This window comes from Hypoxylon trugodes, assembly GCF_022578975.1.
Source record: "Hypoxylon trugodes strain CBS 135444 unplaced genomic scaffold F4822scaffold_6, whole genome shotgun sequence".
Lineage (NCBI taxonomy): Eukaryota > Fungi > Ascomycota > Sordariomycetes > Xylariales > Hypoxylaceae > Hypoxylon > Hypoxylon trugodes.
Window position 1 is genome coordinate 2,245,327 of NW_026250021.1, and position 19,719 is coordinate 2,265,045.

Consider the following 19,719-nt stretch of genomic DNA (forward strand, 5'->3'; position numbering starts at 1 on the left):
GATTGCCTAAAGCGTCACTAAGGGACATATAGGAGATGTTGAGCTAAATTCAAGAGACTACTCAAGGAAATATGCGATATATTCTGGCGACGGGAGAGAGAAATTCGAGTTTTGAGAAGTACGACAACTCATTCTGACCCGACAAGTTTACGCGATGCCGCATGCGACGACAGAATCCAAGATCGATATATTCATCGATGTAAGTCTTTAAGAGCTGCAATAAGGGGTATGTGGAGAAAGTTCTAATTTGTGAATGAAGCGCGGCGGTACTTTCACGGATTGTATCGGAATTCCTCAATCAGGCGCAGGAGGCGACATAGTGATCAAATTGCTCTCTGTCGACCCAGCAAATTACGAAGATGCGCCCACCGAAGGCATACGGCGAATTCTTGAGGCTTTCACAGGCCACCCGCATCCAAGAGATGCTAAGCTTAGTTCGGACTCTATTGGCGTTATCCGAATGGGGACGTAAGTGATTCCAGACCCACATGATCACACTTCTGCTAAGTCTTCTACCAGAACGGTAGCAACCAATGCTCTGTTGGAAAGAAAGGGGGAACGCTCAGCTCTTCTAATCACCGAAGGTTTCCGCGATGCTCTAGAGATTGGGTACCAAGCTAGGCCGAAGCTGTTCGATCTTGCCATTAGTAAGCCAGATGTGCTTTACTCAGAGGTGGTTGAGGTCGAAGAGCGGGTTACTATGGAAGATTCAACCAAGGACCCTATCCAAGGAGGTATTAATGTTGAATTCGACCCAGCTTTAAGAGTTGGCCAAAGTGGTGATATCGTTCGCATTCTCAAGCCGTTGAACATCCAGAGTACGAGAAGGTCACTTCAAGAGCTCTTTGAAAGGGGGTACAGGAGCATATGCATATGTCTAGCACATAGCTATAGTTTCCCCGACCATGAGAATGCTATACAAGATCTAGCAAAAGAAATTGGCTTTACGAGCATTTCTGCGTCTGCAAGTCTTATCCCGATGATAAAACTAATATCGCGCGGAATGAGTGCCACGGCGGACGCGTATCTTACCCCTGAAATCAAAAGATACGTCTCAAACTTTAGACATGGGTTTATGGACAACTTAAAAAACACTAGATGTCAGTTCATGCAAAGCGACGGCGGCCTTGTTGACGTGGAAAGGTTTTCCGGCCTGCGCGCCATTTTATCGGGTCCTGCTGGAGGTGTCGTTGGATATGCGAAAACGTCTTGGCATTCCGACGACAACACACCAGTTATCGGCTTTGACATGGGAGGCACATCAACAGACGTCAGTCGTTACGCTGGAGATCTCGGTCATGTATTCGAGACTACCACTGCCGGCGTCACAATTCAGTCACCTCAGCTCGATATTAACACCGTCGCTTCTGGCGGTGGCAGTATCCTCGGTTGGAAAAACGGGCTTTTCACTGTTGGCCCAGAGAGTGCCTCGGCGCATCCAGGTCCGGCATGCTATCGTAAAGGTGGACCGTTGACCGTGACAGACGCCAACTTGTTCCTCGGTCGGCTTCTTCCAGAATACTTCCCCGCTATATTCGGACCCGATGAGAACCTCCCACTCGACTATGAAGTCACGAAGACTAAGTTCCTTGAACTTACTAATTCCATCAATACGGCATCAGCGACACAAAAATCGCCTGAGGAGGTAGCATTAGGGTTTCTAGCTGTGGCTAATGAGGCTATGTGTCGACCCATCCGAGCACTTACCGAGGGCAAGGGGTATCACACATCAGCTCATCGGCTTGCAGTATTCGGAGGTGCAGGCGGACAGCACGCTGCATCGATCGCCCGGAACTTGGGGATCAACACGGTTCTTATTCACAAGTACTCTAGTATCTTATCGGCGTATGGCATGGCCCTCGCCAATCTCGTAGAGGAAGTTCAAGAACCCTCTTCCCTAGTTCTAGAGCCAGCATCGGCAGCCGAAATTTCTCAAAAGTTCGGAAATCTAAAGGAACGCGCCATACAAGGTCTTCTTCAACAAGGTGTTTCATCCACTAAGTATATTGAAACTCAACAATTTTTGAACCTACGATATGAAGGTACTGACACCCAGATGATGGTGTCCCTATCACAAGATGGCGACTTCAAGAGAGCCTTTGAGGAGCTCCACCAGCAAGAGTTCTCCTTTTTATTGCCTTCGCGCGACATTATCGTTGACGATATCCGAGTTCGAGGAATCGCGAAAGAATTCGAACGCCAATCACATAATGTCTACAAGGAACTAACCGAAACGACAGTCAAATCGAAGAAAACACATGAGAAGGTCACGAGCACTTACTTCGCTAGTGTTGGATGGGCAGATACTCCGATATATTTATTGAAGAACCTTCAACCAGGAGACCATGTTGAAGGGCCGGGTATTATCATCGACAATACGCAAACGATCGTCGTGACGCCATTTTCGACCGCTACGATTCTATCCGAGCATGTTATTCTGAGAATAGGTTCACAGAATCAAGCGCCCCTGACTCAGTCACTTTCCTTAACAGATCCGGACCCGGTCCAATTGTCTATATTCGGTCACCGTAGGAACCCACGCCAACATGCCTACTCGTATGCGGATTGCTAATTGATCTGATAGGCTTCATGTCTATTGCCGAACAAATGGGTAAGACCCTGCAGAAGACGGCAGTGAGTATCAACATCAAGGAAAGGTACGTCGTTCCGAGCCCAACGTTTAATTTGCTTCCTAATGTGCGCTAGGCTCGACTTTTCTTGTGCGATCTTTGGTCCCAGCGGCGATCTAGTAGCGAATGCACCACGTAAGTAACCCTTTGACATACATTCAACGCGGCACCTATATTTAACATTATTAGACGTTCCTGTTCATCTCGGAAGTATGGCGTACGCGGTAAAGTACCAACACGAAAAATACGGTCGCACACTCAAGCCGGGTGACGTCCTCGTTTCGAACCATCCCATTGCGGGTGGTACGCATCTCCCAGGTAAGAACCCCAAATATCGCATCATTTTGAGGCAATCCCAATATTTATAAAACATCCTAGATATCACCGTGATTACTCCGGTCTTTGATCCTAATGGTGATGATATAATATTCTTCGTTGCGAGCAGGGGTCATCACAGAGACATAGGGGGCTTCCAAGGAATCTCGGGTAACGCCAATGCTACCGAACTATATCAGGAGGGTGCAAGGATCGTTTCGTTCAAACTTGTGTCAAATGGCAGGTTTGATGAAAAGGGAATCACGAAGATACTAGTCGATGAACCTGGGCAATTCCCCAATTGTGTCGGCACATCGAGTCTTTACGATAACCTCTCAGATCTACGGGCCCAAGTCGCAGCAAACGCCAAGGGTTCGAAACTTATAGAAAAGCTCTTTGAAGAATACGGACGCGACGTGGTGCAGGCAAGTGCTACTCGGTTGGATGATTGAGGTGAAACCGAGTCTAACCGATATGATAGTTCTACATGGACCGCATCCAAGCGAACGCCGAGGTTGCAGTAAGGAAATTCCTGCAAAAGACATCGGAGCGCCTCAGCGGAAACACGCTACGAGCCGTTGATAGTCTTGATAATGGAACGCGCATTCAACTTGAAATCCGAATCAACCCCGACGGAAGCGCGGTTTTCGACTTCACGGGAACTGGCCCCGAGGTCGTGGGTAACAACAATGCGCCCAAGAGCATATGTTTATCAGCGATCATTTATTCATTGCGATGTCTAATCAACGAAGAGATTCCCCTGAACCAAGGTTGCTTGTCATCCATTCAAGTTATCAACCCTGAAGGTAGCATTCTAAACCCCAGCGACCAAGCGGCGGTGTATGCCGGAAATACCCAGACGAGTCAACGTGTAGTTGACGTTATCCTAAGGGCATTTGACGTACGCACTCTCACCTCTTCTCTTCCAAATAATCAATAACTAATATTCATCTAATAGGCGTGTGCTGCCAGCCAAGGGTGTATGAATAGTGTCGGATTCTTTGGAGGTCGAGATAGAAATCCCAATGACGGCTACAAATTCGCATATGGTGAGACTATCTGCGGTGGATCAGGTGCAGGACCTGGGTGGAATGGCGCGAGGTAAGCCGCATAGCCCCCATTCATGGAGTAAATCCAGGTTCCCAAACTAACATGTAAAACCCAAGTGCCGTTCACTGCCACATGACGAACACTCGCATCTCAGACGTTGAGATTATGGAAAAGCGCTACCCGATAATACTAAAGGAATTTTCTCTTCGCCAAGGTTCAGGGGGACGGGGTCAATATAATGGTGGCAATGGTGTTGTCCGAGTTATCGAGTGTCGAGAACCCCTCACATTCTCCATGATATCCGAGCGAAGAGTTAGTCGGCCTTACGGACTTCACGGCGGCGAAGACGGCGCTCCCGGGGAGAATCTAATCATAAGGAAGACGGGAGAGAAGGAGAGATTAGTAAGCCTTGGTCCTCGTGGCCTTGTAAAGTTACAGGCTGGCGAGAGGTTCATTATCAAGTCACCAGGTGGTGGCGGCTGGGGAACTGATGAGAATCCATGAGTACTGTGAAAGAGGATATAAGCGTGACTTTGGAATAATTTCTATAAAACCATACGTCACGTAGCAATACGGCTAGCATCAGTGCGGGCGTCTCCGTTGACTAAAGCTTCAGTTCTTTATAATTTCTCAGGCGTCCTCAGATCACACGTGCATAGCTAAGGTTCCAAGCGCGAGGGAACGGGGACATATAAGCAAAGGCATTTCATCAGAAGAACTAACTCTTTTCTTCATCCTACCTTTGTCACTAATGATGAGGAATTATAGCCTACAGCTAATGCCCCATATAAAAGGGGACGACAACCTAGTCATAGCTGAGGAGCTAGTAAAAAAAAAGATATAAAAAGTCATAGCTGCTCAATTGAAAAAGCGAGTGATATAAAGCTACCTCTTAGAGCGGACCGTACCTAAACCTTACAATGCACTATTAACTATTTTATTTAATTATTGAATTCTCACCACAATTCAAAATAACTTCTATAAACAATCAGTCATCGCTCATCATCACAGTCCTTTTCTTCCAATCCCCTCTTCTTCCTATCACACAACAACCACTCTCGACCTCCACACAATAACTACCTACTTTCACACTTCGTTCACACCTTTCGGTAAAATCGTCTCATTGGAGTCTACGAAAACAACCAGAACCCCAAAATGACCTCTACCATTGTTCTCCCGCGAGAAAGCCACACACACACAATTATATGGCTGCACGGTCGGGACAGCTACGCTGAAGAATTTTCAAGCGAACTTTTCGAGAGTGAAGCATCACAGCCCGAAGGACAGCCAATGACCTTGCCAGACCTCTTCCCTACAATTAAATGGGTATTTCCCCAAGCACCACTTCTGCGTGCCGAAAGATTCGACGTCGAAAAAATGCCCCAATGGTTCGATATGTGGTCTGTTGAGAACCCTCATGAACGACCGGAATTCCAAGAGGACGGCCTACGAGACAGCATCGCCCAGATCCTCGATATCATCCGAGAAGAAGCCATATCAATACCTACGCATAAAATTTTCTTAGCAGGGATTAGTCAAGGCTTCGCGACCACAATCTCGACATTCTTCGTAGATGGCAACACACAATTTGCTGGATTAATCGGCCTCTCCAGCTGGATACCTCCTTTCGCCGCGTATCTTTCAATTATGCCGATCTACCATCTAGCAGGAAAAACCCCGGTCTTCCTAGCTCATTCCTTAGATGATGACGTGGTTCCCATTGGGAACGGGGAACATCTTCGAGATACTCTAAGTGCCCATATGGAAACGATAGAGTGGAAGCAATACGAGGAGGGGGGGCATTGGATCAACGAACCCGAGGGTGTTAATGACATCGTTAGATTTTTAAGGGTGAATATGTGAAGCTTGGGCTGGTTGAGTTCAATTCAGAGTTGTGCTAAGGGAAGGGTTACTTTCAGCTATGGAAGCTATTCACGTCTTATCGTTTATAAAAAGCCATACCACAAGTCTTACAGATAATATAAGGTTATTTTCACATTACGTTACAGTGTGGCTGCAAAAAGGGGTAAAACCTTACTGGTCCATCTATACATGTAAGGATGAGTACCTACTCAAACCCTATGGTCTAAGCGGAACGGCCCGTTCTGTAGGCCGCGTGTGACATTGGGGATGCTATTATCAGATCCCAAAACCTCGAGTCCTAGGGGCACCTATAACATATAGGCATCATTTTCACGCAAATTGATAAGCGTTTTTCATAACTCTTCGTGACCGTAAAAATAGGTTAATCGCTTGAGGCCTTTCAAACACCCCGTCTGGGCCGCTTCCGACTTTTCTAAAATTTCATCCTACACCAATGGTAATATGCAATTCTAACCCAGCTTGCACCATACCCGATGCGCCCACCTCCCCCCATTAAACCTAATCTCACCGAGCTCCAACGAGAAACGCAAACAGCAAGATGATAGGTATGAGGTACCTACGTGGCAGCAAATGGCAGGTGCTCGATGATGCAGATGGTCTAATTGTGATATATTTGGTCCTTCTCAGGCATGAAGCGGGGTTTCTGTGCATGTGTAACAAAGCTAGAATCTTCTGTCTGTGACGTCGTACGAATAGTAGTGCCTAGGAATATAAGAAGTTGTCTTACATCCGCGGTTTTCTATCATAATAATGGACCCCAAACCACCCATAACTACCACGCGGGGTCAATACATTATGGAATACCCTATTTTAAATCAGCAAACCGTCAGGGATCAGTTGTCTGGAGACGAGGAAAATAGACATTCGTGGAAAGCACCTTCCGAGCTCCCTTTTAGGGGACCTTTGTTAAGGGTCTGGAATCGAAATTCAGGGAGCCGGCCAGAGGAAGACGGGCGAATGATAGCAAGGGATCAAAATATGTGCCTCGGCAGTAGCCAATCAAGGCGAGAATCTTTGTCCATTCATGTTGATCATGGAAACTGGAGCAAGGGTACGCCATATATATCATTTACAAACTCAGAGACCCGAATCGAAGAGTTAATTCAGAAGTGGTCCAAAAAGGGACGCAAGGATTTTATGTTAACAGCTATAAACCCAAATATCCGTATTCGAAAAGGGTTGCCCATTCTTGACGTTACAGCGGAGATGAATCGCTATGAAATTGAGGATCCTTACGGACGGGAAGGGGAATACTACAAGGACGAATATGTTTGTCTATGGCAAGTCACGACAGACGAGATCATTGGTCATTGGGAGTGGAACGAGCTCAAATACGATCTGGATTGGTATCAGAAAATTTACGGCGCCTATATAAAACACAACACTTCGGAAATAGATAAGGAGGATGGTGCCTCCATAAAATCCAAAGCGGCCAACTCTAAAGAGGATGATATCAATGAGTTAGGAAAGAATTTCAGCCTGATCTCGAGTACGTTGATACGTTACCTGGATAAATCGTTCAGGCCAAGAATACTAATGGAGCCTATGTAGTTGATGAAACTGACTCCGAGGTCGTTGAAAATAGTGCATTGGACTGAGGGCCCAGCGTACGTTACATTACCTACCTACCTAGGTAGGTAAAGAAGAGAAAAAAGAAGAGAAAAAAGAGGGAAAAAAAAAAGATAGTGGACCTTAAAAGAATACAGGTACCCAAAGAAGTACTAGATACCTAGATACTGTAGATCGAAGGGTCACCAGCAAGCCTGGCGAACACTCTGCAATTACTCTGCAAATAAGGGTTTTTTTTTTAAAGAGATAAGAAAAAAAAGCGTTTAGCACAGCTTATTGATTAGAGCTTAGAACTCTCCCTAAATTGCCAGTCTTCTTTCGTTGCCATAATCTGTCTTTTCCAGTTTCTAGGACCCGTCTCCCCTTGTTCTAATCCATTTTTTGCGCTAGCATCTTTAGTTCTCCATTGCCATAACTTGCCGTAGGTATTTTTAGCCGTTGGGTCCTCGATGATCTTAACGACTTCCCGGCCAAGAATTGGAAGGAATTTGAACCCATGACCGGAGCCTCCCGAGCAGATGAGCATACCGTCATCATTGGGCACACGGTCGACAAGGAATCCGTTATCTAGACTATCAATGTACCAGCAGTTCCTGCAACCAGTGATTCCAATTGCTGTAAGCTCAGGCATCGCTTCCTTTACTACCTCCTTAATAGCATCGACCGCTTGTTTAGTGATAGCGGGATCATAAGACTGTGGCCAATATCTCGTCTTTGGAACGCTAATCCGGTGCGTTTTACCAGTGGTGGGATCCCGAACGTCCTCATAGTTGGTATACTTGGTACCGCGGTACCCAATCTTCACGATTCCATCTTCCGTTCGTGGGAAGCCACCAATACCATGGCCCTTCGACCATCCTCCATAAGCGAACACTGGAAAATTATCCGGAGAAAACTTGTCCCAAAGATCCGGTGCTTGATCTTTCGGCGGTAATTGGAAGTATACTACACTCCCAGCGGTTGTCTCAAGAAGCGATGATACGGCTGGAAATAAGGAGGGTGTCCAACCACCAGCTGTAGCTTTATTGTCAGTGCACAGCACTAATGCCCCCCTTTTAGCAACATCGGATGGTTGACTTACCTGCTAGTACCACGAGTTCGGCCTGATATTCGGTACAAGACGCGGTGCGTACACCAGTCGTCTTGCCACTCTTGTTCTTGATGAATGAAGCGACCTGTCCTTCCTTCTCGCTCAGGATGAACCGGACGCCACTTCTGCGGCAAAGGTGCATCACCCATGTACATGCCTTACTCGCTTCGACAAACCCGGCAGTAGAATCGAAAACACCAACGAGTTTCTTCCCCTGTCTCCTTCGTCCGAACGGGTCAGATTTCTTCTCCCATTCCCCACTTCTAAAGTGAGATCTAGCTCGTTTCTCGTCCTCGGGGTCACCAATTATGAATTGAGTCTGACGTAAACCTTCACGAGTCAAGTTCGCGAGTGTCGCCCGTTCGATCGGCGATAATTCCCCGTCAATACTCATCCGAAGGAATCCGCAATTGTTCCATATAAGATCCGACGGTTTGAGACCGCGGGGTAGGTCTTCCGGCCTTGATGACTGGATCTCCTTATTCCATGCATCCCAAGTCTTGATGCCGTCAAATGCAAGTCGTTGGTACTCGATCTCTTCACCGTAGCTCATCCTCATGACCTTATTAAAGTCGGCAGATGCCGCATCGGCTCCATCCGTTGTAGAATAAGCATTGTCTGCGTATGGTTGTTTATCAAAAACCGTGATGTTCTTATACCCAGCTTTTGCAAGGTGCAAAGCGCTTGAAAATAATTATTTAGCCCCCCTTCAAGTGAAACATGTAAAATTAGGGTCTTTGGTACCTTGATAATCCAAACACACCAGCGCCCACTATGATAATGGGGCTTTCCTTCGTTAAACCGGTCGACACCATGATTCCGTATTTCGGGCCGCGTAGGTCTTAACGGCTAACATCATATCCTTCTTTACATGATATTCCATGGTACACCTAAACTTAAGCTGTTTTCTATATACCTATTGATCATTAACTGTAGTCGGATATAAGCTGTGTGCATATGCAGCATCGCATCAAGCCGACGCTCCCGGTCCACCGTTCCTCCCCACCCCCGGATAACTCCCCTACTCCCCTGTCAAATTCGGGGAAAAGCCGCTATGATAATTACCTAACTCGCCAAGATATAGTAAGGACCTATCTCCGCGTTCTGGGGAACCATTCCCCTGGAAACCCCTCACGCTAGTGGTCTAGATCCATATGCAGTTGGTTCTTATGGGACCCTAATTGAGATAGGGGTCGCTTAGATACCTACCCTATCAACGTCGTAGTCTAGGCAGTCTACCGTGATAATAATGAGGTGAGATAATGTGATAACGCGTCTGGTGTTTAGTATTTCACCATCGGTTCCCATCCCCATCTTAGATGGACCCAACTGGCTTCATCATACCATCGTCGACCCATCTTATTGTTCTCCGTACGTAATTTGCGATGGGTTTCCTTTGGAAGAAGAAGCTAGGCGTCGGCCGACAAGATCAATCCCCGGACGATACAGTGGAGCCGCGCGCAGTCGAGACAACTCCGGACGACGCGTTGATCGCACCCAAGACCAGTGAAAAATTTTACTTCTGGACTCGACCTGGTACTTCGAAAGAAGAAAAGAAACTTGTGCAGAAACTCGATCTTGCCATTCTTACCTTTTGTTGCTTGACCTTCTTCGCGAAGGACCTCGATCGCAACAATATTAATAATGCCTATGTTTCGGGCATGAAAGAAGATCTGGGCCTTTATGGAAACGAACTTAACTGGATGGTCACTTGGTTTCAAATTGGATATATCGTCGGCCAAATACCATCGCAGATCTTGTTAACGAAAATTTCGCCACGATGGTATCTTCCGGCTGCCGAATTTTTATGGGCGTTCTTTGTGCTGTTTATTTATAAATGCCAAACTGCGCAACAGATTTATGCCGTTAGATTTTGCGTCGGGTTCGTCGAGGCAGCTAGTTGGCCGGGTTTGCATTTCATGGGTATGTTGGATGTATCACACTCACCAAAAATTTCACGAATACTTACACTTTCTTAGTAAGAACACCCCGCGTTCTCTTGGGTTTTCTTAAGATACCTTAGACCCTCGGGGGGAGTCAAGCTCCCACATGTCGAAGAAACATATAATTAACTGAGTATAGATTGGAACATGGTACCGCAATCATGAAATCAACAAGAGGAGCGGTATCTTCACCGCGTCAGGGATTGCAGCCACTATGTTCTCGGGTTATATCCAAGCTGGAATCTATCAAACCATTGATGGCCACCTGGGTATCAGAGGGTGGAGATGGCTCTTCATTATCGGTACGATATACCCCCTCCCTTAATCTTGATGACTAATTCGGGAAGTGTATTAACTTGTCTCTTCGCAATAGACTTTTTGATAACTTGCCCCATGGTCATTATCGGCTTGATCATTATCCCCAACCCATTATATGAGAAGAGCACTTGGTGGATGACAGAAACGGAACGCCAGATGTGTATGAAGCGCCTCGAAGCCGATAACCGCAAACCGCTAGGGCGATTCGATCGATCCCTTTTCAAGCGCGTCCTTGGGAGGTGGCATTTCTGGATTTTGGTAAGTAACGTCATAAGCTGGTCAAATCCCCGACTACGTCTAATGTGACTTAATGTAGTGCACATGGTTCTCGCTCATGTACTTCGTCTATCAAGCCCCAACCACATCGACCATGGCGCTATGGCTCAAAGCGGAGAAGTATTCGGTACCCGACGTTAATAACCTACCTACCGTATACTCGGCTATTTCAATCGTCTTCATGTTGGTGTCGGGAACCTATAACGATTGGAGGGGGTCTCAGGTTGAGTCGGTGATATTGATCTGTATGACTCAGATTGTGTCAGAATCTATGTTGGTCGCGTGGAACCTGGGGAAGCCTGCTCACTTCTTCGCATTCTATATCGCTGGTACTATCCAATCACTATTCCCGGTCATTGTGAGCTGGACGCATCGGGTGTGCACTGGGGATGCGGAAGAGCGAGCTATCGTCATTGGTGCACTGAATTCAATTGGTTTGGCTCAAGGTACTTGGTGGAACCAGGTGAGTCCCATCATTATTCACATATTCCCGTCTCGCCGGTACTAATTCTGATATTATTAGGTATTCGTTCCAACGGTGGAAGCGCCTCGGTTCTATCGGGGTTATCGTGCTGGTCTCGCTGCGTCGCTGGCTTTATCGGCTTGGCTACCAGTGGTTATGTGGTTTACGCGACGACAGGAGAAGCAAGAAAAGGATCAAGGGATTCGCGGGGAAGTCGTCGAGGGTTCGCAACACGATACCGAAGAAGGAAGAGAGTCGACGGAGAAACGAGGGGTGGCGGGAAATTTGTCAGAACAAGACAAAGCGAACGAAGCGGGAATCGTAATGTGAACGCAGCATGTAGGGTATTGAATTGCAATACTTGGTTGGATTAATCTCGCCATATAATAAGACGTTCATTAAGTTATATGGATGCCTACCTGATTGTGACGTAGGACTGCGAAGGATTTCGTGATATGCTTCGAAAATCAGAGGTCGCCTGTATTAATGCTCATAAGAACTGAACACCTCAATGGGAGATGGTAAAACCGTCAACTCCCTACGTAGTAAGCGAATTCTTAACAATCGTATGAAGAACGCGCGGGAGATTTCGACACATTAGCGACAAGAAAGCAAGGCAAGGACTTCACGGCGCGAAGATGGAATATGAACAAGGTGGAAAGATTTACCTTTTCTGTCTCTTACCTGCCACGTTTCTGATGATGGCGCCATCCAGCAGGGGTTCTACAGCGGAACTGTACCTACGGAAGCGGGTCGGATCCCTTACAGCGGGACGGGAATGCGGGACTTCTGCAGTAGTTCAGCGTCTCATACCATGGTAATGGATATTCCACGAGGTAGGGTATAGGTTGCTAGGATCTCGGCTATCGAAGAATTACAGTGATTTTAAAGCCCAATGATGGATATGGTGGGCTACCTGGGTACCGGCTTTAGGCAGTATTTGGGGTAGGTATTGGCTATTAGATAGGCGTTATAGCGGTGTTTTCAGCACATTGATCCCTTCAGCGACCGCTAATCACTTACGAAGCAGGGGTATTCACACCGGATTTTATAGGTGCGTCGGATGGCGTCAAATCTTCTGTTGGTAGCCGACTAGATACCTATTTCTAGCAGAGTTTCGTCCCTATTAGGCATGACGGTCGCTGTAGATACACGATTGGCACCTACCCAGGTATAACACGAGGTTACTTCAAACTATTCTTCCAATATCCACGTAACAACCCATGCTGAAGGTAGTATGATGAGTGAATATCATGTTCTAATAGGCTGATATATTCTATAATTATTTATCGATGATTATGAGTAGAATAGTGGATATAGAGCGTAATAATGTCTCAACTCCGTCAGAAAATCAAATAGAATGGATAATTGCGAAAGATAAAACGCTATAAATTCACCCTATAGTCTTTCCCCTCTCTCTAAACATGCCCTAAATTTCTACGCTGGATTAGTGGGATAGCGCTAAGTTATGGCTGGGGCGATTCTGATTACAGGGGCCAACGGAACACTAGCGATTCCCGCTGTGGAATATTTATTTCGGACCTATCCGAAATACACAGCGATTTTAACTGTTCGGGATGATTCCGACAACTATCCCACTACACGAAAGTTACGGGAAACAATATCACGATACCCTGAGGTGGATGCATCAATTCGCAAACTCGATCTTACCAGCCTGTCTTCGGTACATGATTTTGCGACGACGCTTTCCGATGAGATAATAGCGAAGCGAGTTCCGCCTCTGAAGGCAATTCTATGCAACGCATGCTACTGGAATCTTGTTGGCGATCCTGAGACAACATCGGATGGCTACGACAAAACATTCCAGATCAATCACATCTCTCAAGTCGCATTAGTACTTCGGCTCCTCGATAACTTTGCGCTAGATGGAGGCCGTATCGTGATGTTTTCTAGTGAGGCGCATAGCCCTGGTCGAGCTATTCTAGAGAAATTTCCACCGGTGATTCCTGAGGATCTCAATCTACTTGTCAGGCCCGTTGCGAATGTTGACAAAGCTGGTGCCGGGTTTCATAGATATGGCAACTCTAAGTTGGCCATCACCGCCTGGACTTATGCATTCAATCGCTTTCTTGAGAAGGTATGCGATTACCTTGCGTTTGAACCATGCCCATTTAACAATTTTCAAAGGACCCTAGTCTCAAGAGAATTACCGCCGTAACATACAACCCGGGAAGTCTCGTAGACTCCCGCCTGTTTGACAGGAATGTGGCAACATCGACGAGACTTCTCGTTCAATACATCGTTCAACCATTGTTACCTTTGGCAAGGCATCAATATCCTCAGATGCGCTTAGCATCTGAGTCTGCAGCCGACGCTATCGAGCTTGCGCTTGACCATGTTCACCCTGGCGAAAGATACTATCTTGAATTACTAGAGAAGGATGAGAGCTCGCCTGAGAGCCGCGATGAAGTCAAACAGGAAAGGTTATGGATTAAGAGTCTTGAATGGGCGAAGATAAACAAGACCAATACCGCCCTTCAGAATGCATTTGAATAATTGCTGCACAACTCCATTGACAAAACTAAGCGACTCAGACGAGTGCGAGAACAGAATATATACAATAGAACTGAACCTCAATACCACCATCACGCCCTCAACATGTTTAAAATCCACATCCCGATCCGCTCAACTGCTCGACCTCAGCAAAATCGGCACCTAACAGGATATTCGCTACATTCTGAACATACACCGGGTTTCCGTACGTTATGACGCGTAGGTTATTCGGGTCGGTAACGCTACCGCTGTTATAGCACCGCAGCACAGCACCCCACTGTTGTCCCTGGCTCGCAACACAGCTCTTAATACTATTCCCGTAACCCCCGTCACAACCCACCGCTCCACACTCAATACCCTTCTGAATCGTGGCATCAGGGCACGGGTGCGCACCATTCGCACAACTATTCGGCGCACCATGCACCTGTAACAAGCCACAGCTAATCCCACCATCGCCGCACGAACTACACGTATTTCCATGGGATTCCTGGATCATCATCGCCATCGCAAGAGCCGGGTCGAAACCACCTTGTTGCGAGTACTTCTGCAGCGCGTCTTTCATGGTGTTTAGTTCTTGCTCGGTGTCACCTTGGGCTTGCAGATCCGGCCGCCATTTCTCAAAGAGCGCGTCGAAGGATAACCAGTTCGTTTCTGCGGGGAAGTCGTTACCATACCAGCATTTAGCGCTGGTGCTTGCGTTCCCTGTGTCGATGGATGCTGCGGGTGCGGCTAGGGCGCTGATTTGTGTGGCGAAGAGCAGGAGGGCTCCGGTGAGGGATTGGCGGTGCATCGTGCAGGTACTTGGTGACGGGCGACTGGGTCGAGCTTGTGATGGGTATTATTTGGGTAGATATTATATAATGGATTGACTTTGATATCGACCTGCTTTTTTCCTTGTAACTATTGTGAGGTGTGCTGATGACCTTCGTTATATAGGTGGTTTACCCCTAAACTGCGCCGTGGTGAACCACGGTACTGGCTTAATTGCCCTCCACCTTGTACGGTGCCCGAGCCTCATATTGTAATTGCGAGACCGCCAATTAAGATTCGAATTGTTCTCTGCCTAGGTAGGCTATCAGAAAAGGTTTTTTTCAAATCCCGCTACTTTGATCAAGTAATTGTTTCCCGTTTAATTGTTTGATATTGTTTTCGAAACATAGAGGTTTCAGTGGCTGTGTTACGTTTAGCCAGGTATTAAGAAATCCCCCATCCCTTATTGATCTTCTAGGAAACCTTGAATATACCAAAACATATTAATCTCAAACTAATAGATACCAAAATTGTAGGTAGAAATTCACATAGATTGAGTTTGTTTTTAGCTAAATAATCCTCACTTAACGCCAACAAGCCAAGACCTTGCCCTTCGTGCCCATTGATGCACCAACCCCTCGCTCACCCTTACCTTCTCACGATAAAGCAGCTCAGTCAACAACTTATACAAGTATGTCGATGCTCCATGATAGGAGATACCATGGTCGCTATCGGTAAAAACACGCCACTGCATCTTGGCAGGTGGGACACCGGCTTTTACCAAGAGGTCCAACAACACCGCCGTATTCTGGTAATGAACATTATCATCACCAAGGCCATGTAGAATAGCGAAACCACCAGCAATATTCTTGAAACCATCTGTCTTCCTCACAGCGGACTTGTTGTAACCACCGGGATTTATTTGCGACGTTTTCATGTACCGCTCAGTGTACATGCTATCATAAAAGCGCCAATCACTAACGGGGGCCACTATAAGGCCTAGAGTAAACGCCCCGGAGTTCGCTTCTACCACTTTAGCAGACAAGTACCCGCCAAACGACCACCCGAAGATCCCTACTTTATCAGCGTCGATGAAGGGATTCCTCCCGGCAAGTTCTTGCGCTGCCCATATTTGGTCGGCGGCTTCGAGTTCACCTAAGTTGGAAGCGACTAATGCGCGGAATTTTCGACCTTTGAAACCGGTGCCGCGGTTGTCAACGGTGTATTGAATGTAATTTAGATCTGGGTCGGATGCGATGTAGGCGTTCCAGCCTATTGATTCGAATGATTTTAGAACCTCTTGCGAGCCGGGACCGCCGTAGGGTGTGAATAGGACAGGGTATTTCTTAGCAGGGTCGAAGTTTGGTGGGAGTCGTTCTAACACGTTTAAGCTGTATCCGTCGGGATGGTCAAGTGTAAAATAGGTAAGATTTGGTAAGTTATAGTCTTGCAACTTATTCCAAAGTGCTTCATTTGAGGTAATTGTTCGAAGAGGTGTTGAGGTATCATTAGCGGCGTATAATTCCTGGTAGGGCAACATCGGGCCCTGAATAGCTCAGGATATAGTACCCACCACCTGAAGAAAACGATGCGCTCCAGACTGCAGGGACGGTATCATCCACTAAAGCTTTCGATTCTAGCGTGGAGTAAGACACTGAATATAGGTGGCGTTCAGTGCTGTCGGCTTTAGTAGAAGTATAATAAACCAGCTCCCGCTCAGTGTCAACCTTAAGAACAGCGGTCACTTCCCACTCTCCTTCAGTGAGGGCTATAGCGCTTGACCCGTCAACAGCATACAAATAAATATGCTGCCAGCCCGACTCGTCCGAAACATCGACATAATAATCAACATCAGAACCGTTGACAGGCCCGACGAACTTGATGCCGATATCATTGTCTAACCATCCATCAGTTCCATTTCGCGTGCGAATGATTTCGGTAGTAGCTTTATTATTCTCATCATCCACATCAACTCGGACATGCTGCGAAAAGTCCTGCACGCGATTGAAGATGCGGTAAACAACACTGCTATGGTCAGATGTTACCCACGCAACTTCACCAATAATCAGGTCATTCTCCGATAGATCCTCTAGCGGTACTGTCAATTTCTCCTCGCTCTCGATCTTCAAAAGCGTTATATTCACGGTCGGGTTAGTCGTGCCGACCTTAGGATATCTCAATTCCAATTCCCGTGGGTAAACAGGCGCTTCATCGGAATTATCCGTAAAATATTGCACAGTAAAAGTCTCGACACCGGTCTCGTCGAAGCTCAAGTACGCGAGCACCTCACCGTCAGGAGAGAACCAAATCGCGGAGCGGTCGCCGAAGATTTCTTCTTCGTATACCCAATCCGGTACTCCATTAAAAAGATCAGGGGAACCGTCATCCGTAATTTGAGAGATAGTACCGTTTTTATTTAAGTACAGATTGTTGCCACGAACAAATGCAATCGCATCACCCACGGGCGCGAATTCAGCGTACTGGATGTCGCCAACTTGATCCTCTACTAGCGGCGTCAGCTCGCCGGACACCACGTCGAGAATCGAGTAATCGGCGAAATACGAATGTCGGTACTGCTTTGTATAATTCGTCGAGAATAGCACTTTAGAAAGATCCGGATGAATCCAATATTCATGCACACCACTTGGAAGCAGGTCCGCGGCGACGAAAGTCGAACTCTCGCCCGTGATGAAATTCTCTAGGATCAGAGCCCCGCCATCGCCAGCGTAGATGTATTGTCCATCCTCTCCGCCGGATAGCCAATTCACGGATGTGGAACTAGCGCTGAATTGGTTGTTCACCATCGTTTCATTCCACGTTAGAATCTTTTCGCCATTGCCGGTTGGTTGATGTGGTTGTCGCGCGGGTTGAATGGCAACTGCTGAATGCAGCAGCGTCGCGCCCACGAGGACCCAAGTCGTCAGCTCCATGATGAAAGGGCAATTGGAAATCTCGAGCTCCAGTTACCGACTTCTCAGGTACCTGCGTGGTTATTGAACCGGGTAAGATTCCCTAAGACAAAGAGGTGATAAACGAGAATGACGAAATAGAAATGGGGCTACCCCCATCCTCTCTTTATACATTTCATGGCCCTTGGAATAATCAACTGGAGGCTCGGCATAGCTCGCTCGCGATCCACGCGCAAATTGCGAATGATAAATTACAGCGCCTTGATGCTACCGTGGGGAAGGGTAGCTGCTTAATTACCCTTATAGCCTTCCCTTGTTAGGAATGTCGAGAGTCTGCCCCTGTTGCCTTGGCAAGTAGGAACGCTGTGCTGATTCGCATCTAGGTCTTCTTTGAGCTTGGCAACGTAGATAAACCAATGATGACATGACGATATGGGAGTCTCTCATGTGAGGGGGAGTGGGAAGGGATCCGAACTACCGGATCGAAGCGCGTTGCTTTTGCTCGTATTTACATGGGGTATCACGCATTAGCCACAAGATGATGCATAGTCTTGTAGTTTCGACATCGTAAGTATATTTTCGCATGCATTATTCTATCGAATTATTCTACTTCGCCTGTTAATTGTATACAAGATGTTCCCACGATTCTTCGCAATCACACCTCGAAAGACGGCTAATAAGCTCTGTAGTTGACCTAGAGTTCTCGCCTCTTCCGCAAGATCTAAGCCGTCAACAATGCAGACCATCTTTTTACCACTTAATTCCAGCAATGGCAGAGCTTCTAGTATCCTCAATCCAGCATCGAAGCTATTAGGACCGCAATTCATCAGCTCCTCAAAAAGTCGACTCCGCAAATATTCAGAGCCATCAAATTCACTAGGCACGAGACTGATCATGTTCCAAATCAGCGATCCGATGAGCTGTAATAATATCATCTTCGGCGCAGCTCTTCGATCTTTCACATAGACCCTGAGAACCACGGCACTCTCCTGATTACGCACGCGCAGGAACCTGGCGAACTCCCTCCCAACATAAGCAGCTGAGTAGTCATACCCGACATAATCCAGCACGTGTACCCCCGGCGTATGCGCCATGCACATTGCTACGAGTCGTTGTTGGAGCCCATTCTTATAAAGTTCGTAGGGAAATTGCTGGCCGAAGCCATAACCCCCTTTATCTTGAAGACCTTCAAAATGTGATACGCAATTGAGCGCCGTATCCATACCCTTGGATATTTTTATAAGCTCGTTCCTTGTCATCCTCCCCGTTTTAAAGACTGTTTTTAGGGATGGAACTGGCATCTTGTGCGATATGCGACAATCTTCAAATTGTCTTGAGACAATAGTTCGTATTGTAGATTGAAGAGAAAATGATAGAATTGATAAAGTGGTTTTATGTAGAAGCAAATGCCGAGCTTTGGGACTCATCATAGTGGTATCCTTTGTCGCGACCTCTACTCGTTTTTTGTTCATCATTGTCGGATCATTTATCATTCAATAAAAGGTTCGTAAGGGTCTTGAACAAGGAACGATTGTCGAATTTCTAGAAATAACCGCGAGAATGGGGAATTGATGGGAAATTACGACGAGGAACTGGTTTAAATCTCATTTTGCCTGTCGGTGACAACCTGATGAGTTGTTCTCAATAGCTAACGTGTAATTTTATGCCTAGACGGTGGCAGACCAATGATGGGGATACACTTGTAACCCGACCCTGGAACAGGAAAAAGGCGCAGACACCACCACCAGATGGCCAAAATGTTTCCGAAAACTGGCTTGCTGTAAGGAAATATGTTCATGGTAACCACTACTGATGGTAACACCATGATAATGGTCTTTTTCATCTGGATGGCTATTGTTGCCCACCTAGGTAGTCAAAGGGTGACTAGCGACAAACTTCATCGCATCTTCCACAACCTGTTACAATTGGTACCTAGGCACAGTCCAGATAGCAAAATGATAAATAACATAGCGCTTTCACTAGTCATTAGGTTCTTTCAGAACTTACC

General features: G+C 46.7%; 9 protein-coding genes across 9 annotated transcripts; 5 read left to right on the forward strand and 4 right to left on the reverse strand.

The window, feature by feature from the left end:
* The first annotated feature begins 27 nt into the window (after positions 1-27).
* F4822DRAFT_293756 (Hydantoinase B/oxoprolinase-domain-containing protein) lies at positions 28-4,628 on the forward strand. The gene is made up of 10 exons (XM_051455073.1): positions 28-199; positions 260-468; positions 520-2,528; positions 2,585-2,657; positions 2,707-2,765; positions 2,820-2,948; positions 3,009-3,370; positions 3,427-3,846; positions 3,904-4,046; positions 4,112-4,628. Exons 1-10 carry the CDS (start codon positions 155-157, stop codon positions 4,497-4,499), a joined length of 3,837 nt encoding a protein of 1,278 aa, XP_051313615.1. The 5' UTR covers positions 28-154; the 3' UTR covers positions 4,500-4,628.
* Positions 4,629-5,150: 522 nt separating this feature from the next.
* Positions 5,151-5,858, forward strand: F4822DRAFT_430588 (lysophospholipase II; the record flags this gene model as incomplete). Its single annotated transcript, XM_051461326.1, has 1 exon — positions 5,151-5,858. One exon carries the CDS (start codon positions 5,151-5,153, stop codon positions 5,856-5,858), a length of 708 nt encoding a protein of 235 aa, XP_051313616.1.
* A 771-nt stretch (positions 5,859-6,629) lies between these two features.
* On the forward strand, positions 6,630-7,603 carry F4822DRAFT_444383 (uncharacterized protein; the record flags this gene model as incomplete). The annotated part of the gene is made up of 2 exons (XM_051463224.1): positions 6,630-7,368; positions 7,431-7,603. The coding sequence occupies 2 exons, from the start codon at positions 6,630-6,632 to the stop codon at positions 7,475-7,477; spliced, it is 786 nt and encodes a 261-aa protein (XP_051313617.1). The 3' UTR covers positions 7,478-7,603.
* F4822DRAFT_294149 (FAD dependent oxidoreductase) lies at positions 7,580-9,547 on the reverse strand. The gene is made up of 3 exons (XM_051455080.1): positions 9,283-9,547; positions 8,530-9,221; positions 7,580-8,462 (listed from the first exon to the last, which is right to left on the reverse strand). Exons 1-3 carry the CDS (start codon positions 9,351-9,353, stop codon positions 7,729-7,731), a joined length of 1,497 nt encoding a protein of 498 aa, XP_051313618.1. The 5' UTR covers positions 9,354-9,547; the 3' UTR covers positions 7,580-7,728.
* A 148-nt stretch (positions 9,548-9,695) lies between these two features.
* Positions 9,696-12,183, forward strand: F4822DRAFT_407783 (MFS general substrate transporter). Its single transcript, XM_051458523.1, has 5 exons — positions 9,696-10,459; positions 10,620-10,783; positions 10,855-11,057; positions 11,116-11,538; positions 11,599-12,183. Exons 1-5 carry the CDS (start codon positions 9,924-9,926, stop codon positions 11,866-11,868), a joined length of 1,596 nt encoding a protein of 531 aa, XP_051313619.1. The 5' UTR covers positions 9,696-9,923; the 3' UTR covers positions 11,869-12,183.
* An 823-nt stretch (positions 12,184-13,006) lies between these two features.
* Positions 13,007-14,108, forward strand: F4822DRAFT_444385 (NAD(P)-binding protein; the record flags this gene model as incomplete). Its single annotated transcript, XM_051463225.1, has 2 exons — positions 13,007-13,636; positions 13,687-14,108. 2 exons carry the CDS (start codon positions 13,007-13,009, stop codon positions 14,053-14,055), a joined length of 999 nt encoding a protein of 332 aa, XP_051313620.1. The 3' UTR covers positions 14,056-14,108.
* On the reverse strand, positions 13,940-15,135 carry F4822DRAFT_294199 (uncharacterized protein). The gene has a single exon (XM_051455081.1). It carries the CDS (start codon positions 14,840-14,842, stop codon positions 14,162-14,164), a length of 681 nt encoding a protein of 226 aa, XP_051313621.1. The 5' UTR covers positions 14,843-15,135; the 3' UTR covers positions 13,940-14,161.
* Positions 15,136-17,732, reverse strand: F4822DRAFT_444387 (dipeptidyl peptidase IV N-terminal region-domain-containing protein; the record flags this gene model as incomplete). Its single annotated transcript, XM_051463226.1, has 2 exons — positions 15,136-16,348; positions 16,404-17,732. The coding sequence occupies 2 exons, from the start codon at positions 17,730-17,732 to the stop codon at positions 15,383-15,385; spliced, it is 2,295 nt and encodes a 764-aa protein (XP_051313622.1). The 3' UTR covers positions 15,136-15,382.
* Positions 17,733-18,272: 540 nt separating this feature from the next.
* F4822DRAFT_407788 (uncharacterized protein) lies at positions 18,273-19,694 on the reverse strand. Its single transcript, XM_051458524.1, has one exon. It carries the CDS (start codon positions 19,202-19,204, stop codon positions 18,305-18,307), a length of 900 nt encoding a protein of 299 aa, XP_051313623.1. The 5' UTR covers positions 19,205-19,694; the 3' UTR covers positions 18,273-18,304.
* Positions 19,695-19,719: the final 25 nt, after the last annotated feature.